The sequence below is a fragment of the Oryzias latipes genome, chromosome 10 (assembly GCF_002234675.1).
Source record: "Oryzias latipes chromosome 10, ASM223467v1".
Taxonomy (NCBI): Eukaryota; Metazoa; Chordata; class Actinopteri; order Beloniformes; family Adrianichthyidae; genus Oryzias; species Oryzias latipes.
Window position 1 is genome coordinate 5,695,828 of NC_019868.2, and position 22,043 is coordinate 5,717,870.

The following is a 22,043-nucleotide window of genomic DNA, read 5'->3' on the forward strand; positions in this document are numbered from 1 at the left end:
GTTAGTAGGCTGCTAGAAGTTTGAAGCTAGGGTAGCTATGGTGCACTGGGGTTCTGTCCTCTACTCTCATCTACTTCTACCCTCCTTCTCTCCTCTCTTCTTAATCATTATTCATCATTTAGTTCCCTCTGTTTGGTGCAGTGTGATTCATGTATTGTCCCTATCCCTCTCCCCTCCTGGGGAGTGGGAGTGCTTCCTGATTCCAGTTGGCTTATCCATGCTCCTGTACCTGACCGTGTACCTCGTCTCTGGCTCACCTCTGCTCCTGCTTCTACACCTGGCTGTGGATCCCGTCTTCGGCTTGTCTTGCGCCCCCAGCCGTCCCCCAACTCCGTCCCCCAACTTCATCTGGATGAAGATCATTTGCTGGACTTTAGACATGTAGTTGTAGGGTTAGATAAGCTAATTCTTCTCTATGAGTTCTGGTCATCGCCTGTCCATCCTGGGGGAGGATCCCTCCTTCATGTGGACACCCCTGAGGTTTCTCCGTTTTTTCCGGAATCCGTGTTTTTTTTAGGAGTTTTTCCTTACCGCGAAGGGGGGTCTAAGGGCAGGGATGCCAGTTTAGTTTAGTCTATTTAGTTAAAGTTTAGTATTATCCTATTGAATTCTATGCATTTATGATCCTTTTATGAATGTATGTTTACCTTAAGGCCCGTACACCGGGACAAATTTCGCGCGCGATATTTGCCAACGTTTAACTCCTCGTGACTAAACAAAGGGCACCAATGTGAGTGTGCACACCGACGCGAAAAACGCCACGCGTCAAAGCCATTTTTTTTAAAAATGCCTCGGGTTCGTGTTTTTGGTTTGACGTTCCGCGTCAAAAACTATACGACCAATGAGAATGGCGCTTTCGCACACGTGTCTGGAGCTTCTGAAGTTACTGCAAAACACAACTTGGGGGCGCTCAAACACAAAACTGCCTTCCTGAGCACACATACGTCACGGCGAAGAAGATATACGCCATGTAGCGTCTACACTGCCGCGAAGAAATAAGACGAAGAAGATGCACTCACTGACGGACATTCTAAAATATCCCCGAAAACGCTCATGATACATTTTCAGCTCTTGTACCAGTCGATAAAACTCCCCATGTTGTTGTCTTCTCGTAACTATGGGATGTACCCAAAATCGATGTCTTTTCCGGCATCTTTCATCATTCAACAGAACAATAATTTCTTCATCGCTGGAACTGGAGCTGGAGCTACTGGTGCTTGAAACATTCATGTTTTCTTTGTATGATTCTGACAAGCGCGTAAATACTTGCTCTCTTCTTCTGAATGAAAAGCGAGTTTAAGAAGCGTAAAGTTGCGCAGCGCCACTTTGTGTACAGGGGGTATTTCTGTTTACATTAAGCGCCATCTAATGTCAGGGAATGAAACTGGATGTTCGCTCGGCTAATCATCAGCGAAAATCGCCTGGGTGTGAACACAAAAAACGTGTTGAAAAACGCTGGCGAATAACGGCTAGCGAATATTCGTCCCGGTGTGTACGGGCCTTTAGAACTACCTGTACGAAGCCCATTGAGACGACTGTTGTGAATTTGGGCTATACAGATAAAATGGAATTGAATTGAATCACCGCACTTTTTTAAAAACTTTTTCTGCAAGTCCTGTGTTCAAACTTCAAGGGCTTATGGGGGAAAAACCCTGCATCCTCCTGCGCAAGGGAGGGACAGTCCGTTGAACATTATGAGGGATTTTTTTTTTTGTGTGACTGATTTTTAATGAACTGCCCTAGCACACGTTTCACCGGTATGTTTTAACGTGTCTGTGCCTTAAAACCCGGTGCACCTATTGTACGTGTTAAATACCGAAAATCACTGATAATTGAAACTGCGCCCCATAATCCAGTGCGCCCCACGGTCGTCTTTTTCTTGAGTCCTTCTGCCTTGAAGTATCTGGTACATTTAAACATTTTTTGGTGCTGTATTTAAAAGTACAATGTAAAATGGCTATGCTGTGAGATTTGGTGTCCACATGTGGTACGGGGAATGCACCATTGTTAAATGTTTATGGAAGGGGAGAAGGAAAAGAGTGGAGAGGTGGACTGATTTCTAATGAAAAGCTGGTGTGACCTGGTTGTTGTTGTTTACAGTACAGCTTTGCATGCACATTTCATGCACGTGTGCAGTTCTGTGCACATGTTCCTGCATGCATTTAAGTCCATGTGAACACTTGTGTTTATCAGTATTTACAAAAGCGCATTAAAAAATTCTGAGACTGTCTTTCATGATGGCCAAGTCAAAACAATGACCTCACATCCTTTCACCATAGAGACCCTGGCCAGCAACTTCACAACAGCTTACACTGTTACTATGTTTACAGGCTGTCCAACCCATTGGGCTGAAATATGGTGGTCTTAAAATGACCTTTCCAATTTTGACATTCACCCAGCCCTTTAAATCAATGGTCTACATGGTTTCTGGTAGAAAGTTTAATGATGGCGTTTGGCAGAAAAATCAATTCCAGGTTGTAAAGGCTGTTGGATGATGTTTCTCAGCAATGAATGTTTATGCCTCATTAAATGACCAAACCTGTGTCAGACTCTTTGCTGATATGAGACGTTGGGGAGGCTTTTGGGTGCAGCTAAGGATAAGTAGTAAACCTGGAGTAGGTAAAAGGCAAGGCCGTTTTATTTGTATAGCACCTTTTTCATGCACAGAAGCAATTCAGAGTGCTTAGCAAGAAATAAACAAGAAATACACATTTGCTGTCAACTTATTAAACTCCTATTAGAATCCCCGAATCAGAACCCATTAAAATAATTAGGACTTTTTCAAAACACTGTTGACAAACAATGCTTCTTTTGAAAGTCACCCCTCGATCAAATAATCCAAGGTCACACGGTCAAATGTCTCCTCTTGTTTCATCTCTAAGAGAACTTTAATTACTTTTGGAAAAGGAAAGTAGGAGAAAAAAAGTCATCCAGGATTGAAGTGGGCTTGCTGATGAGCAATGCCGTATATTCTGGAGTCTAAATTGCGCAAAGATCATAATTTACTTTATATGCTACAATATACGGTTCCTCCTTTCAACTGTTTAGCATTATATATTCAACATTTCAATCATATTTGCACAAGTAATAAATATAAATTTGATATTGGTTGTTGTAAAAGATACAAGTCTTTATTTGTTGTAATTTCTGTATTTCCAGCTAAATCTCTAGTTTATTTTAATATCAATTATTTTGTCTTTTCACAGTTTCTATTATCATGCAGTACTTTCAGAATAATTTATCATTTTAAGTATTGTTTTTGTGATTGTTGGTTAGCAGAAATTCAGATAATTAAAAATACAAAGTTCATTTTACTGAATATTGTATGTAAAATTGTAAGGTGAAAGTAAGGTGAGTTTTTTTACATTGAGCTCCATTCACATAAAAAATAAAGAATGTAAGAAAGAAAAAAGGAGTCTAATTTCACCCATACTAAGTCACATTTTTCTATTAAGATAGATCAAAACTTCCTGTCTGGATTCAATGTTTTACTGAAATAAAAGTTCAGCAGTGAAAGATGACGCAAGATATAAAATGACCCAAAGGTCTATAAAACTATTTAAATGGTGAAATGTGAAGTTTGGCCCTGCATTTCTACATATATGAACGTGTTACATTACCTAAAACAGCCCTTCTGCTTGTTCCATAAACCTAGATTTCAGAAACTGTGATTTAGTACCCTGGATGAGTACAAACCCAATGTACCACAATTATGCCTGCATGAGTGATGAAGGTGGGAATGAGTTAAGTTTCCTCTTTTAAAGGTCTCAAAGTAGACTAAACTCTGCAGCTCAAACAGCTGAACCTGGAAAGTGAGAGCATGTGGTCTGTCTATGTGTAGGTGTTTTGTTTTTGTACAAAACGTGAGCATATGGAAATCATTGGATGTGGGCTCATTCAGCCTGTGCTTGCATATTTGTGTGTTTGCACGTGAGTGTGTGGGTTTGTCACTCCTACGTTTAATAAATGGAGCATCGCATGAAAGCACAAACTTTCAACCTATTTAAGCACATCGATATGAGAAAAGCGTCCTTCACCCCTGTTTGAAATGTCAGAACAGAAGTAAAAAAAACAAAACCAAACTGTTTCTCTGCTATGTTGTTGGCAGAGAATGGCTGTATACTGGTGACAGTTTCAATCGCTTCAAAGACCCAACTTTGCTGTTTTTAACATGCTGTTGCATTTTTTTAATGACGGAAAACCTTCATAAAGGATATTAAGGAAGGGAATGAATCAGCAGCTTATTTTTTTTACAAAAATAACGCTTGACGGGCCACAAGCTGCTCCCTCTGCTTTGCAACGGGGTGGGCGGCAGGGGTATCCCATACCAACGGTCTCATCCACAACTCTGTGGGGAATTTCTAATCAACTATTGCCACTCTGGAAAAACTATGTTCTAGAAAATGACAGTTTTTTTCCTTTTTTTTTTAAAATTTTGGCTACAAATGGCATAATCATAATTAAAAGACTGATTAAAATTATGACTAAAAGACCACTGGGACCACTTTCGAAATGCATCAAAAGATCAGATTGGAGTGGGACGTTAAGAAGTAAAAAGTAAAGAAGAAGTAAAAATATATCTTTTATCAAATTCAGTTAGGCCAAATCCAAATTCATCCCCTGCCCCTCCGGCTCCGCCCTATTGCTCCAATTGTAGGGGCATTTGGAGCTTTCGAGGTGTCTGAACTTGTTTTTTTTTTTTTAGGAGGAGCTGTAGTGACTTGGGGCTGGGTATCCCTCTGCTGGTGGGGTGAGGAGAAACACATGTCTTCATGTGGGTGTGGTCTTAAGTACAAAAGTTTAAATAAGTAAGTAATAACTTTTTTTTGCACAACTTTTTAAAGTTAAACAACCGGTGTAATGTATTTTCCGAGCACTGGCAGCTTTTGCGCTAACAAAGATGACCAGCGGTTATTGTTGACGTCATTGAGTGGTAGTAAATGTAGGGGTAGAAAAATGATGTTATGGTAGGGAATGAATCTGGATTTGGCCTTACTCTTTAATTTAGAAAGCCAGGTAAGAACAAAAACGAATAAGTTATGGATCAAAAATAAACCGCACGCAACAGCGTTTGGTCTGAAGGAACCAAAAAACCAGGGCTTATGAGATCATTGATAAAATGATGGAAATTAAATTACTTTTTTCAAACAAACTCAAACCAATGTTAAAAATAACAAAGAACTAATCTAAACATAGCACTGTGGGAGAAACCAAAGTGACAAGAGTGACAAAATTGATTTAAACCCACTGGAATCATTAAAGGAGATGACAGAGATGGTGACAGGTGACCAGAAACAGAAGGCGAATAGAGTCAAACCCAATGCAAGACAAAGATCCTCACAAGAATAACCACGAGACAAAGATAATTAGAGACATGATAATCTTTATTAGGTGTGGAGAATGACATTACACAAAGCTCCACAGCACTTTGTGGTGAACATCTGGATCTCTAGAGCAAAAGAGAAAAGGATCGAGGGAAGGGAGTCAAAGTCAGGGAGCGTGGAGGAGGCAGGGAAGTCTCTGGCAAGCAGAGAGGATGGACAAGTGTGGAGAAAATTGAAGAGCGAAGTGGAGTTAAGGTGGTAGAAGGAGGGAGGAGAGAAATGGCAAATGAAGAAGAAGAAGAAAGGGAAAGAGGGGTTGAACCTCCAAAAAGGATATAAAAGGATGAGAGAAGACTTGAAGCCTTGCAGTCACTCGTCTCTGACAGCCACATCCACTCCTCTCCTATCCCTCTTTCTTCCCCTTTAGCCCTCCTCTTCACTCCATCTGCAGCAAACCTCTATTCTGCTGGGACCCCAGACGAAATCAGTGAGTAACTTCTGACACTACACCATCACCCTGCTTCACCAGAAACATGCAGTGAGTCATCTGAGGAGCTGTTGCATGTGATGAAACAAGCATGCGGACTGCAAACACGACAACTCAAACATAAAACCAGTTTTCTATGCAAAGTACTAACTTATTTTTGATGCAGTAATCCTGTAGGTGACTGAGGTGTAGGCATGAAAGGTGTAGCGCTGAATATCAAAGCATCAAAAGCAAGTCTGTGTAACAAGTCAATTAAACAAGCAAAATCCAAAGCTAACACGAAAGGCAATTTTGTTTTTTTGGCCAAATTGGGCTGCAAGAAAGGTTATCAGACTAAGAGCTGAGATCAGTTAGTGTTACTGATATGATGTGTAGAAAGTCTCACTATACTCCAGTGTTAATGGTGCATAGAGACCTCGGTGACTTTTCTCATACAGGGTTTCCATTACTTTTTGCAACACAAAAAAAATCACCCAAAAAATGTAAAAAGCTGTCTTCCTGCTGTGAATTGAGTTTGTGCCAAACCCTCAGTTCATGGACAATACCACGGACAATACCACTCAGACTCACAAGCACTGATTAGTCAGCAGCTGCTTCTGCAGTGAGGAAGACGCCTATTAAGTCTGTTACTTTGGTTACCGAGGGTAACCAGGAAATAACTCCAGCAAAATTGTCATTGTTTGTAGGGTTAGTACATATTTACACATAAATACAAATGTTGTTATTTCTCTTTTAATGAAAGAAACCCCACATGGGTCACTGAATCAACTTGAACAGACAACAGTACAAAAATGAAAGGAAAACAAATTTAAGTCAGATGTTGCTTTGAAATGTTCTCCAGCACAATTCTGAAAATAAAAAAGCCACCAATAAAACATAGCAGAAAAAAATGTGGTATCACTAGAAAAAAAACTCCAATTCCAATAAGCTTGTCTTCAAAGTGACCATTTGTCATTTGACTGTTTGGAGATGTGATGTGTGCTACATGGATCACAGAAAGTTATATCAGGAGACTATAAAAGACAATCCTAGACCAGCATGTCAATGATAAAGTCTATAAGATGATCTCCAAGATGTTTGGAGTTTCTGTACACAGCAAAAACTGAATCTTAGGAAAGTAAAAAGACTTGATTTGTTTCGAGAAAAAATGTCTCATTAATTGTCTTGGAAGAAAAAAAATTTATCTGGAATGTTTTTCAATAGAAATATCTTATTTTGAGAAAACATGTCTTAGTTTTAAAATTTTTCTATAGTTTTAGATGTTTAAAAAAAAAGAATCCTTGGTTAAACCATTTTTCTTTCGCCATAGCAAATTTTTTTGTTCATTTTAAGAAAATCTGCCAATAGGAAAATAATTTTTGACTTATTTCTAAAGGGCCTGCTATTTTTATGTAAGTGGTTTCAGGGACTGTTGTCAACATCCCTGGACAAGGTTGAAGGATAAGGTTAATGATAATATAGGTAGGATGAATAACACGATAGGCAAACAAAAGGGATAAAGTAAACTCCAAAAAACCTTGCAGATGAACTGCAGGTTAATTAAGAAATGTTCATTATTTGATATAGGCAGGATGTTTGCCTTTTCAGAACTTATAAGCATTTTGGCTCTCATGATACTCACCATCAGACACAGGAACATGTGTTGAGTCAGCACCTTCACATGCATTTCATCCAGAGAAAAAAACTGATTCCTATCATTATCTTTTTCTTAGTGCTTTCTGCAACTCTTCCAGGTCTTTCTTGCATCCCACCCAGATCTGCACCCACCATGGAAACTGCTATGACTGCTCTCTTCCTCTCTGGGGCCCTCTGTCACTTGTTGGTCCTGATGATAGGCCTGAGTCAGGGTGTTCATTCGGTGCCTGTGCCAACTGACCTCCCCATGTGCACGGCCTCCGAACCAGCTCAATACAGCCTGACGTTTTCAGGAAAATGGACACGGGCAGCTTTCCCCAAGCAGTATCCAGTGTACCGTCCACCTGCACAGTGGTCAAACCTTATCGGTGAGTGAGCCAAGCAAGGATGTTTCGTGTTTTACCTTTATTTGAGTTTACAGTATGAATATAAAATTTGGTATCCTTTTAATTCTAAAAATTAGAATGGGATCATTTGATATGCAGATTGGTAGATTCGGACAGCTGGATTCAGCAAATTACATTTCAACTTAAAATGCAGTACACAAAGACATTTCAGAAAAAATAATGCAAAAGTTAAATATGGTACCATCTGTCCAGCAGCTGAAGTTTCCTCAAAGACAAGGTTATGCAACAGGATGACTGTCCCAGAAACAACAAATCAACTTAAAAACTGCTCTGATGGTCCAGTCAAAGCCCAGACCTCTATGTGATGGATGTGGTTTGATGGGACCTTTGGAGAGCTACATTAAACATTTGCTTGCAGATTTCAACAAGCTATTACTGAGTGGTAAAATTAGTGTACACTTTATTCTACAACAGCAAGGCTGGTTATATGCTCATATCTGGTTATGAGTCGTTCTTGAGATCTGCTTCCACATTTTGAGTTGACGTTTTTTTGAATAATGACATGATTTACTATGCTCTGTTGTTCCAAGTTTGTATCTGCTTCATTTACACAGTAGATTAAGTGAATATTGTAGACCAACACCTGCAACATCAATCACTTCGGTCATCGCTCTTCCTCCTGCCTCTGGTTTAGGAGTCACCCACAGCTTGGACTACCACATGTGGCAACGTAATGAGTTTGCCAGCAACGGAGTGAGGGAGTTTGCGGAAAAAAGCGAGGCGTGGACACTCATGAAGGAAGTTGAGACGGCCGGCGAACGCATCCAGAGCGTTTACGGGATCCTCTCTGCTCCTGCTGTGGTGGGAGGCACGGGCCAGATGGACACCGAGTTTGAGGTCTTTGCCAGACACTCCCTAGTAAGTCTCTCAACAACTGGCTCCTTTCAGTGTAGGTCAGGCCACTGAGTACAGGAAGACCTTTCCAATGGCAGTACTATAGACATTCTAGAAGTCACAGGGCTTTCATTGCTAAAAGTTTCATTTTCATCTGGTACTGTCAAACTGTTGCTGTTAATCAAAGAAAAAGTAGCAGAAAATTTACAGACAAACCGGAACAACAAAACAACAGACAATCAAAAACTTGTTTAGTATGTACAAAACAGATTTTTATGATTAACACAACAGACCAATGGATGCAGTTAAACAGGTAATGGTCATGTCAGCGATTGATCCAGATATGACACACCCAAATCAAATTTCAATAGACATTCCTTCTTTAAATCCAATTCAAGGCAAAAACTCTACTACTATTATAAAACGAATTCCTTTAACAACATGCACAGTGCTTTGTGGAAATGGGATTTTACAACAACTACTGACTAATATAAAGCAATTATGAGATGGGTTAAGATTGGTTAAACCAAGTTATTAAATGTTTTTAACAAATAGGACTGGATCAATACTATTCAGTGGTCTGGGTAAGCCTTTTCCAGGTCCCTAAAGAAGAAAGTGAAATTGGATCTTCTCTTGATGTTATTGCAGGCTCCAACCCATCTTAAAGGTTTTGTGTTAGCACTGTGTTAGTTTTGGCCCATACAGTCATTAATTTTAAAACCAGAACATACACACAAAAGAGTAGCAAGCTACAGAGGGAGGACGACAAGAATCCAGCCCTATATGTCCACGAAGTCTGTCCACATCGCCAGTCTCTTCCCTCTAAGGCGCGGGTGTCACAATCCAGGCTTCGAGGGCCGGTGTCCCAAATGTGTTCCAACCATCCTGCCATTGAAGCTCCTTATTAGCTAAACACACCTGATCCAGGTGATCAACAACAGATATGGCAGGTTTCTGGAAAACCAGCAGAAGGCCGGTCCTTGAGGCCTGGATTTTGACACCACTGCATCTCTTTATCCATCTACCTCCACAATGTCTACTTCTTCTCTAGATCACATCCTAACTAGGAGGCGTAACCTAGGGTTGTGCCGATGGACGATATCATCGTCCATCGTGATGGGTGACTGACATCCCGATGGAGAGACCACCATCGTGATGCCACGCCCCCGCCACGTTGCGCGTCGACACCATAAGCCGCGGTTACATTTACAAAATATCTTGATGGGATCAACGGTCGGATTAGAATCCAACCGTGTACATGGGCCCAGAAAAAATGTTTTCAGAATATAAAAACGTTCACTAAGGTCACACTTTCCGTCGGAATAAATCATTCGCACATGCGCAGTAGGGTTTGAAAACCGGAAGGATATAAATTCCGCCGAGCTGCTTTTTTTTTTCAAACTTTATTGAATGTAACAATTCAATACAAAACAATGTTAAACAGCGCCGAGCGGCTATATACATTGACATGTCAGCTCGGTAAAATACGAGATGATCTTCTAAACGTGCTTTTAATAATGTTAAGGCCTGTTCACACCGGGACGAATTTCGCCGGCGATTTTCGCCGACTTTTAACGCCTCGTGACTAAACAAAGGGCCCCAATGAGAGTGTGCACACCGACGCGAAAAAACGCCACGCGTCAGAGCGTCAAAAAAAAAAAACGCCTCGGGTTCGTTTTTTTTTTTCGACGCGTCGCGTCGAAATCTATTCGACCAATGAGAATGGCGCTTTTGCACACGTGTCTGGAGCTTCTGAAGTTACAGTAAAACACAACTTGGGGGCGCTCAAACACAAAACTACCTTTCTGAGCACACATACCAGCGAAGAAGATGGACGCCGTGTAGCGTCTACACAGCAGCGAAGAAATAATGACGGACATTCTAAAATATCCCCGAACCAAGCACCAGTTGGAGCTACTGGTGCTTGAAATATTCATGTTTTCTTTGTATGATTCTGACAAGCGTGTAAATACTTGCTCTCTTCTTCTGAGTGAAAAGCGACTTTAAGAAGCCTAAAGTTGCGCAGCGCCACCTTGTGTTCAGGAGTATTTCTGTTTACATTAAGCGCCATCTAATGTCAGGGAATGAAATTGCATGTTCGCTCGGCTCATCGTCAGCGAAAATCGCCTGGGTGTGAACACAAAAACGTGGCGAAAAACGCTGGCGAATAACGCCTGGCGAATATTCGTCCCGGTGTGTACGGGCCTTTACGGTTATTATGAAGCGCCTGTTCGCTCATCATTTTAATTTTAATCCGTGTGGTCAGTGCTTTTTCTGAACGAAGCCAGGATTAGCAGTATGCTAACACGGGCTAACAACATTAGCTTTGGGTGGTGCTGCTTGCTGGCTGCACGTAAACATGTAAGAATAACATCAGCCTTTATTTAGTCGGGACACGACTGGAAACACAAATCCATGTGATTGTTTGAATGTTTTCTAAGGACTGAGCGACATTTCTGCTTTGAAGCTCAAACCGCTGTGTGTGCTGACGATTCGAGCTGTGCTCAGACACACACTTTTAGACCCGGTTCTGAGTTCGGTTGCTTGTATCCCTAGAGCTGCGGGACGGATCGCAGTCTTAAATCTCCCACATACCGCTCATGTAACAAAGCACCCCCCCCCCTTCCCCTCAAACACAAAGCTGTAAGTCCGCGCTCCGCCGGTCCACTTCACTAGTGAAGTGCGGGAGCGGACTACTCCTTTTCTATTTTGTTTGTAACTTTTTTTGTTAAAGTCACTTCCCTCAGTTTATACTGGATCATCGTGGATTAGTCACTAGTTGGGAAATAAAATGAAAAAAGCAAAAAAACGAATAGCAGTTATATAAGAACGAAAAATGTAAAAATACCCCCCCGACGATGTCATCGTCCATCCCGATGGTTGACAGCAAACATCGTCAACGGCCAATTTAAGGGACATCGCCCAACCCTAGCGTAACCACTAACATTTACCATCACACCATCAACTTCCATCTTCAGACTCGTGATACTCTCCAGAACTCTTCCATAACATTAATCAAACTCCTTCTTCTGGTACATGCGGACTATGTTTATGTTTTAAAAGGAAATACCTCTCACTTTAACTGTACTGTTAACATCATTTCTTAGGCAGACACACACCGCAGTGAAAAAGTGACAGATTTTCCACCAGATCCTCATTTTCCACCTTTTATGTGTGTAGAACTGTTGCCATCTTAGCGGAAAAGTTGCTAAATTAAGTTAGCTTTCAAACCAATTAAACTTTTTACGCTATTTCACGTTTTCTTAAAACTTTCACAAGTCATTTCTCTAACAACTTTCATGCACTTTAAGAACAATTTCCCATTATTGTTACTATGTCACACCTGGTTGCTCAACTGAATACTGATGTTTATCTTGTTCCGCCCAATCATTCTTACTTAAAGGGAAACCTAATTCCCTTTATTTGCCACTTATTATCACTTTATTTACAAGGATTAATATAAAACTGTGGGAAAACTCAATCCATCAGGGAACAAGCACAAAATAAACTAGAGCAGCTTGTAGCTTTCTTGGCAAATATCAATTCTAAACATAAATAAACTTCTCCTGTGTGACTCAAAGCTTTAGCTGTGAATAAACCAAACATGTGGAATACCATAACTCTTTCCCCATTCTGTGTTTCTTCTCTTTTTTAATCTCCATTTTTCCACCTGTTTTCTTCTTCTACTCTCCATCGCCCACCCCCATCCCTATTTTATGCTTCCTCCATCTGCAGATGTCATTCATGGTGCGCATCATTCCAAGTCCAGACTGGTTTGTGGGCGTGGACAGTATTAACCTGTGCAATGGCGACAAGTGGAAGGAGAGCGTGACACTGGAGCTTTTCCCATATGACGCAGGAACTGACAGCGGATTCACCTTCTCCTCTCCAAACTTTGAAACCATCCCTCAGGACAGGATCACACAGGTGAGCAAAGCACAGCAGCCAAGACTCAAACAACAAAAACACAAAAGGTCATACACAACTTTGACATCTTTCAAACACATGATCGAACTCTGAAATAATCTGTCTTCCTTTTAGAGTTTAACCATCAGGAAAATCCTAGAGCAGAAGTTGAGGTGTTCTACCTCTGAAGTACAAAAGCAAAACGTGTTTAGAAAGTGGTTTAAAGCTGCGATCCACAACTAGGTCCCGAGGGTCCAATGTTCTGCATCATTTCCACGAAACCCTGCTAACACACCTGATGCAGGTCAACATGAAATGGTGCAGAGGCCGGATAAGTCATTAAAAGTCATTAAACTAGTATGTTTGTGCAGGAAAACATGCGGGACAGTGGAGTCTGGGGACTGCTTTCCTTTAATAACATCTGAAAGCCACCAACAGTCTGGATAAATAATTTAAAGTCAAAATGCTACACTAAAACATTACAGGTTTTCCCTTACTGTGGCATCTTCCTCAGTCATTTTAGCACAAAGAATCTCAACACGATTCAATAGGAAATCAAGATGTCTCTGAGTGTGCTTTTGTTCATTTTTGCTTATCCATAGATCACCTCCTCCTATCCCAGTCACCCCGCCAACTCCTTCTTCTACCCCCGTCTGAAGCACCTACCCCCCATTGCCAAGGTCAAGCTGACCAAAATAAAGAAAACCAATCAGATCATCAGCCTGCCGATGGAGCCCACGCAGTCCAACCTCCTGCCGACAGGAAATGAGATCGAAGAGACGCTCATAAGTAAGTCTGACGAACAATATTAGCTCACCTAGATAATTAAAGAAATAAAAAGTTATGCTTTAAAATGCCAAAAACGTTTTATACTTTGCTAATTAAAAGATGCATTCACATTTGTTTCAAAAGGTAAATCAGTTCAGTTTAAAGCAACAAACACAGGAAGTACTCAGCAACAGTGTGTGGAGTGGCAGAAATAACTTAAAAAGTGATTTGAAACACATTTCAAAATCATTGACTGTATATGAGAACTGGACTGAGTGACTCCTCCCCCTCACACTCCAAACAGGAAGTGCCCACTGGTTCCAAAAAGCTGAAATCCCACAGACCTTTATACAGAAATAAAACAGCTGTTTTTCAGTCATTCTATTCGTCAGAATAACTCTTCTTATTCTGATACATTTTTTAAAGTTCTTGATAATCCAATTTTTATTTTAAAAAATTCTTTACTGTGAGTTATTGAAGTTATAAAATGACAAATCAAATACCTTAGTAAAAGTATGTGGTCTCACATCAAACGTTCAAAACATTTGATGGACAGATTTTGTGTAGCCTGTTTGCAGTGGTAGGGGTGTGGACTTCAAACAAGCTTACTCCTGATTGGCTAGAGTGTTTCCCAGAGAACCTATGAATCCGACTGAATTGGTTACATATGGTTGAAGCCGGGAATAAGCAATTTTCTATGGATGACGTCACACCTAGTCCAGTTCTCATGTACACTCAATGTCCAAAACACAAACAATGGGCAGTGATCAGTGCATCCACATGATTTTCTAAACATTAAAACAAGAGCGTAAGAAAAAGACAGGAGCCTGCAGGTTCTACAAAATGAGGACGAGCATTTGGGAAACATTATAGACCACACACAAACTCAATTAAAGCCGCAAGCGGCGTTGTATGGCCCGCAGACGCAACCCGCCTTCCACGCCCAATTCTACGCAACACCGCGGCCCTCTCCGCCCTCACCGCCCTCACCGCCCACAAATTAAAAGCTAGTCAAGGCTGGATTTGCTAATAATGCTAACTATGCTAACTATGCTAATGTGACTAAAAGTCCTAGCATAGCGATTAGCATAATCAACTCTCTCAGAAAAACACATTACCTACAATGCTAACTATGCTAACTATGCTAGCTATGCTAATGTGGCTAAAAGTGCTACCATTGCGATCAGCATCTTCAACTTACTCAGAAAAAAACATTACCTAAAATGCTAATTATGCTATGCTAGTTATGCTAATATAGCTAAAAGTGCTAGCATAGCGATCAGCATCATCAACTGACTCAGAAAAACACATTACTTAAAATGCTAATTATGCTAACTATGCTAGCTATGCTAACATAGCTAAAATTGCTAGCATAGCGATCAGCATCATCAACTGACTCAGAAAAACACATTACCTAAAATGCTAACTATGCTAGCTATGCTAATGTGGCTAAAAGTGCTAGCATAGCGATCAGCATCATCAACTGACTCAGAAAAACACATTCCTCCATTGGTGAGAGTTATATGTCATAAGTTGCTAAAAAGCCCACTTTTTCCAAAATGGCGGCTTTTCTGTTGATTTTATCTCCATAGCAACCATTTTATGTTTTGGTCCCCTCGGGAGGACGAACAGATTGACGTCAGTTTCGGACAAATCGGTAGAAGTAAACTTTTTGTCGTCCTTAGCAACAGTGGTTTTATGCTAACCACGCCCACATTCCTTATATGTCCATATCCAGTGTTTTTCAATGTATTCAGTTTCAGGCATTAATGCATGCATTCAATTTTCACTGTATTGTATTGAAATGCATGGGAGTTATAACAGTGCGCCACTTTGCTAGCTTGCCACGCGCACGCCGTTCAAAATCTACAACTTCTAATTCCAACATTTTTTACACAGTAGCTTGCCATTGATGCCCAAAAAGTTTTGAGACGATCGAAGAAAATTCCAACGACAAGTTTACGTTTGAATCTGGTGGTTAAGGTGTTTTTTATAGAAAATTCAAGATGGCCGCCTTTTCCCGAGGTCAAAGGTCGACGAAACTCCAAAGATGATTGTAGACTTACGCTAGGGACATGCGAGTCAAATTTCGTGAAAATCGCTCGAAAAAAAGTTCATTTTTCCATATCGTGTAAAAACGCGAAAAACTCAAAATGGCAGATTTTGGCACAAAATGGCCGCCAAACCGTAGGTCGTGTGGCCATCACGTAATGATTTCAAAACTTTCTTTGGATATACCCGACAAAGTTATCTGGGTTTCGTTAGCCGATTCTTAAAAATAAAATCCGAAATTTTTTTTTTTTGCCGAGTCAGCACTTTTTTTTGCGACGGTTTTTTGTTTACCACGGCCACATTCCTTTATCGATTTTGTCGTATGTGACATCGTTTTGTTCAGTGTGGGCCAGGGTATCGCATATTTCAGTTTCAGGCTATTCCGATAAAATATGTGCGAGCTAGCTAAAATGGCGACGGTTGCGAATTCGCCACGCGCACGCGTTTCAAATTCTACAACTTCTAATTCCAACATTTTGTCCACAGTAGCTTGCCATTGATGCCTGAGAAGTTTCAAAAAGATCGATAAAAATCCCTAGGACGAGTTTTCGTTTGTATACGTTACTAAAGGTGCTTTTTTATGAAAATTCAAGATGGCCGCCCCTTCCCAAGGTCAAAGGTCAACAAAACTTCTTTGGTAGTTGTAGAATCGTGTTTGTGGCATGTGTATGAAATTTCGTGAAAATCGCTTGAACAAAAGGGTAGTTTTCCCATATTGTCAAAAAACACGAAAATCGCCATTTCTCTGAGTTCGCCACAAAATGGCCGCCAAGCCGTAGGTCGTGTGGCCATCCCATAATGATTTCATAACTTCTTTGGGATATCTCCAACACGCGTGTTTTGGGTTCGTAACTGTATTCCAAAATATTTTTTTTTGGCCCCATAAGCGATTTTCGGCCCATTCATTTTTTTTACGAGAACGCTCGCCGTGATGTCATCGTCGTGGGGGGGTTGACGTTTTCTTTGCCGAAAATTCATTTTCAATTTATCCCAGATGTGTGCCAATTTTGGTGAGTTTTCGGGTATGTGGCGGGGGTCAAATTTGAGCTCAAAGACGCCGTTAGAAACAATAATAATAATAATAATAATAAAAAAACATTCGAAAAACAATATAGAAGTTTTTGCAGTCAGGTGGCCTATGTATTTCAATGCGGCCTGTCTTTTACTATAGGCTGGGCATGTCTTTTTGGCTTTAAACCCGTCTTTTGAGGGCTTTTGGGGGCTTTTTGGGGTTTTTGTCGTCATTTTTGCGACTACAATTTTTACGTTTTTGCGTTGGTGTTGTGCGTGTGTGTGTGTATTTTTGTTGCGTTACACAATTGTCGTCTCGTTGTGTGCTTTGGGCGACTTTTGACCCCATTTTTTGGCGTTTTGACGCGTTTTTTTGACGTTTTGGACTTTTTGAGTGTTCGACCCTCGTACCAGTTACAATATGGTCCTTGCAGTCTATGACTGCTGCGGGCCATAATTACTGCTAGAAGAAACCAGAGAAGCTGGAAGAAAACGCCAAGGACACATCTGGCTTCAGGCGAACCAACCTGACCGAATTTAAAAGATGGAAGAAGTGGAGAAACTGTGGAGGAAAACGGTGATGGAATCAAAGGAAGCAAATTCAGATTCGGACACCAAGTAGGTCACCGTTAGGTACGTGTAAGAGGACTTTGAGTTGAGTTACTGAATCTCAGCTTCTAGACAGGAAAGAAACTGATTGAAACTATCAGAGTAGAAGAAACAGAATTATGTTTTTGCTTAACTAACAACAAACAACACAAAATGAAAAAAAAGCAGTTTTTTTTTTAAAGTTTGGAAAAAGTCAACATGAGTCCTTAAATTCAGTGCTGTTGCCATGACGACCCGTTAAAAAACAACACAAATCTGTTGGGGTTTCCTGACCAGTTCCAAACCCTCCACCCTGCCCTTCCAATGTTTATCTTTCCATTTTCCCATAAATCCTCTCTTCAAACCAACCCCCCCCCCACCCCCCCACCACCACCCCCCCCCGCCACACACACACACACACACACACACTGAGCTATAAAGTCAACACCGATGTAAATCTTTAGCAATTAGCTGTGAAATTGACATTTAATACTGAATTTTTTTGCTGTGCCAATAAAAAGTAAGGAATGGAGATGATCTGCATGTCTAAAACCTCCGTCAGTGCAGCCTTTAACATCATTATCACCTTTTAACCACAACTGCAATGTAAAGATGAGTACATATCAGTTTACAGTTCTGTTGTCAACAGCAGAAGTGGCGACAATGGGAGACAAAAAAGTAGTGAAAGTGCATTTTAAATGAACCGATATAGGAGATAAAGTTGAGTTGTTTTCCATCTGTAACAGTGGAGGTAACATTTAGCTCAAAGCTATTGTTTACAGTGAGGCAGGCTTATACTGCCAAGAAGCAACCAGTCAGCAGAAATGTACTCAATAAATAGATGAAGTGAAATAAAAAGTAACTCCAAGCGTGCAGAAAGTGCCAAGAATTCATAACGAGAAGCTGGAGGTTTTTATAAGGAGCTTTTATAAGAATCTTTGTTGAATGCCAGTATTTACTGTAAGTCCCATTCATTGCTTTATAGGCCTGGTTTAGAGGCAAATTCTACTTGAAGCACAGTCATTTTCTCCAACTTTAACTTGCAAAGTCTTCACTTCCGAAAATGAGAAGCAGTGTGTCAACAGCGGCTGAGGCGAACAGTTTGGCAGAAGGACAGAGCACCTGAATCCTCCCCTCCTGTTCCCATAGATACCCCTCTGGACTGCGAGGTGTCGGTGTGGTCTCCGTGGGGCTTGTGCAAGGGCAAATGTGGAGAGTCTGGAGTGCAACACCGCACCCGCTACGTCATTATGCACCCTGCCAATAATGGCGTCGCCTGCCCCCTGCTGGAGGAGGAGAGAAAGTGCATCCCAGACAACTGTTTATGACTAAGCCAGGACAGGCGGGAGAAGAAGGAGAGGAAGAAAAGGAGAAAGAAGAACGACAGGAAGTCCAGGGAAAGAAGGAAGGGGCGAAAGTCTAAAAACACCAAAAGGTCCGCGAGACATCCGTGTGAGACGCCCCCTGTCTGTAGAATTAAGTAAGACACTGATTTTCTCTGTCAAACATGGAGAAAATGTCATTTCTAAGTTCCACAAATAGATGGGGATGTTTTGTAGCAGACCAGCCCAGACAGTGTAGCAGATTATGCAGAAAAATAAACCTGAACTCAAAACATAAGGTGGTTACGATTTGACTGGTCAATTCTGAATGGCCACACTAATATTTTGAATGATGTGACTTCAAATAATGATGAATGAGTATAATAAAGGTAGAATCAGCACAAACAGACAGCTGACCCACTGAGTTTTTATAAAAAAAAAAATAGTGGTTGATTTCCGTTCAACACAAGTATTTATTGACAGGATTTTGCCTGTTGTGTACAGTCAGTGAAATCTGAAAATAATATGTATTCCTGTATAATATTAGGACGCATTTGTAAAACAAAAGTCTTCTTTTTTAAAAGCACAAATACTTTAACCTAAATATATATTTATGTAAAATGTTTGTATAGCCTCAATAAAGTGTAAATATCTGAAACTAATTTGGGACATTGGTGATTTTTGGATTTCAGACTGATTAATCTGTTTTACAGACAACCTTACATAATTTGAATTTATCGTGTTTTTTCTTTTTTGTAGCTAGAAATCAGAATTCAAGTGTCTGTTTTGGACCGATGTTAAGCCTTAATTGCATGAACTCGTAGGAGGTCATAAAGAAGTGCAGCCGGATCTTAAGAAACACGCAGGTGTGTCTTGCAGTTCCCTTGAGGTTTCTACGCTGACCGTAACCCTTGTGCTATCCTAGGTACTTTAACATTGGGAGTTGGGTCATCTAGACCCACTACACAGTGTTCTGAACCTTTTTTCTTCAATGATTTGTGATCTTCACTGGTGTCCATGGATTACATGAAATCTTTCCACCTTTATCCACCTTTGTCATGGTAGGGAGAACACGTCAATGTAAGGACTGGGTCATCTGGACCCCATAGGATAGCACAAGGAATAAGAGAAGTCATGGAAGCTAAACCAGCAATCCTTACAGTATCTGTAAGGATAATGTAAGATACACGCCTTCATGACGTACGGGTAATGCTGTCTTATGGCGCCCTTCCACCACACTGTGGTCATCAGTAAGGTACAAGCGATGGCTCCTTACTAATCTGGTGCTGCACGCACAGGGTGTGTAGGTGATAAGTGCCCATAGATGCCCACACCAACTACACTCCGCACATGCACTTATCACTTGTACAGCACTAACGGGCCCCTTACATAGTGTGCAGGATTTGGAGGAATTTAAAATGAAGCATCCCAACAACACGCCTGCATGTCACCGACTTCACCCTTATTTACGACTGCTACTGCTACGACCTGTCACCCACAGCATTCATGTAGAAAAAACATTCATAAACATTTTCACTAACCGGCTCACCAAGCTGACAAGGATCTGGATCATTTTGCCCATTTTTTGCCCGCAGATACCCCAAATGCACCTGGGTTTCCATGCGCTGGTCCTTGAGGAAGACTGTTCTGCATTTTTTTTTATCCAACCCCTGCTCAAACACATCTGCTGTTGGTGACCGTCATCGTCAGACTTCTGTAAAGCCTGATTTTGAGCGGAATCAGGTGTGCAGGGCAGCATGGAAAACACGCAGGACCAGGGTTGGGAAACAGTAGACTAAGGCTCAGAGTCCCGCTCCAGTCAGCTTTTGATCTATTGTAAAAACCGTTCCCAGTGGTCTTTTAATTAAGATTATGCCGTTTTAGTCCAAATCGAAAAACCTGTTGGTTTTTTTTTAGGACATGTTTTCTCCAGAGCATTCTAGTGTACCGTGGGAAATTGTTACATTTTCACTGATCTAAAACCATTTTCCGTCTCCAGGATATCAGCTCTGTGTTCATCCAAACAGGCCCTGATAAAACACTGAGTAGTTAGGAATATTAAAGATCATAAAATACTTTTTTCTTTGTGTTTATTTGATTATATTAAAGACATTTTGATAAGAATGATGGTACTGTGATTTAGCTGCAGCTTCAGCTCTGTTTTCAGAAAAGTCCAGCTTCTTTAAATGTCTCCACCAATCATTCTTGGAGGCTTAATCACATGTCATCAGTCTGACCAATCAGAAGAGGTTAAAGTCTTCACTTCCTTGTTTCGATTCTGCTCATAAAGTCTCTCAGTTCCAACAAAAATACCAGCTAAAGCTCATCTTTAGTGGCGTAGCTTTCCACAGAATCCGGTATCAGACCGTGGAACAAGTGAACAAAACCATGAAGCTCAGAGAAGAGAGTCTGTCTGCCCTCGGTGGCAATTAATGCACTACATCTCCCATGATGCATTGGGTTAAAGTGACAGCGTCTGAGTGTACAATGAGTCGTCCCTGTTAAATGTCTTGAAACCACAACGAACCACCATCAAACAGTTTTTAAATCTTCTTGATGAAATCAGAGGTCAACAGTTTAGTTCTCCTTCAAGGTTTGTGTTTATTAACAGCCAAACATCCCAGAGTTTGGTCCAAGTCATCTTTCTAACTGAAACACTTTTCTAATAAGATCTGGATTATTTTATATGTTAATTTAAGAAGAAGAAATAAAATATTTAAGAAAGAGGATTAAGGAGAAGTGGCCATTTTTGTCAAGGATAAAGTGTGCTTTGGCTCAAAAAAGGTTGCAAAACACTGCAATAGAAATTCACTTCTGAGCTGTGTCCCAGACTGTTGGCGTGGAGTAGGTCTGCTCTTATTTCCCATCATCCCTTCCTTTATACACTCTCCTGCTAGCTTACAGCCTCACTGTTGACACTGATAACATTTTTTCGTTTGCTCCTAATTCACCACAATCTAAATAAAGAAATACTTAGAAAACCTATTTTAATCTTAATTTACTTTATCTATGTGCTTCATCATGAGAAAAATGCCACAAAAACATATTAGAAACGCCAAAAACGTGATTTTCATTGGAGTGGGTCTTTAACTTTGTTGTGATTTAATTATCAATAAGGACAAAGATGCCTTTCAGGTTTTTGGCTAAATCACAGAATGTAAAAATGTAAAAACCATTTAAGCAAAAAACAGATGACATAAAAAATCTGACGTGGATTGTGTTCATTCTGCCTCTGTTTTTGCCCCCACTTTATTTTTATTTTGCTTTGCAGGAAAAAAGGCAATTAGTGATTTTTAAACGTAGAAGAAAAAATCCATCAGAGTCCAGAACTAGGTTTTTGTGCAGTAAACCATTCGGGACAGAGCAGCCCTTGTTTTGCTTACAGAACATGTCCTTTTACGTAATAAACACCAACATTATTAAAGCAAGCTGTAATCAAAGCTAAGGGTGGCACAGAAAAACTTTTTGGTGGGTGACTTTTTCCAAGTATTTCCACCACTAAATCAAATGTCCTCCTCTTCTAGGCTGACCTCAGACTAAAATTGTAATAAGCCTAATAGGCCGATGATTTAAGGATCAGACCATCTGCAAATAATCGTAACTAGGCCAGCACAACATACCGCAAATTTATCGTTATCGCAATATCCAGCTCAGCAATGTCCATATCGCAAAAGACGGCACTAATCGCAATAAATCCTAAACCTTAAAA

At 40.6% G+C, this 22,043-nt stretch overlaps 1 protein-coding gene across 2 annotated transcripts; it reads left to right on the forward strand.

Moving 5' to 3' along the window:
* The first annotated feature begins 5,187 nt into the window (after positions 1 to 5,187).
* Positions 5,188 to 18,996, forward strand: spon2 (spondin 2). Of its 2 annotated transcripts, none has more exons than XM_020706390.2 (6): positions 5,188 to 5,811; positions 7,524 to 7,814; positions 8,488 to 8,711; positions 12,423 to 12,614; positions 13,196 to 13,382; positions 18,162 to 18,996. In XM_020706390.2, coding segments are annotated over exons 1-6 (1,074 nt in total). In that variant the 5' UTR covers positions 5,188 to 5,810; the 3' UTR covers positions 18,341 to 18,996. The 2 variants fall into 2 exon arrangements, with proteins under 2 accessions (XP_020562049.1, XP_004073065.1); XM_004073017.4 differs by having other exon boundaries at positions 5,273 to 5,811; positions 7,545 to 7,814.
* Positions 18,997 to 22,043: the final 3,047 nt, after the last annotated feature.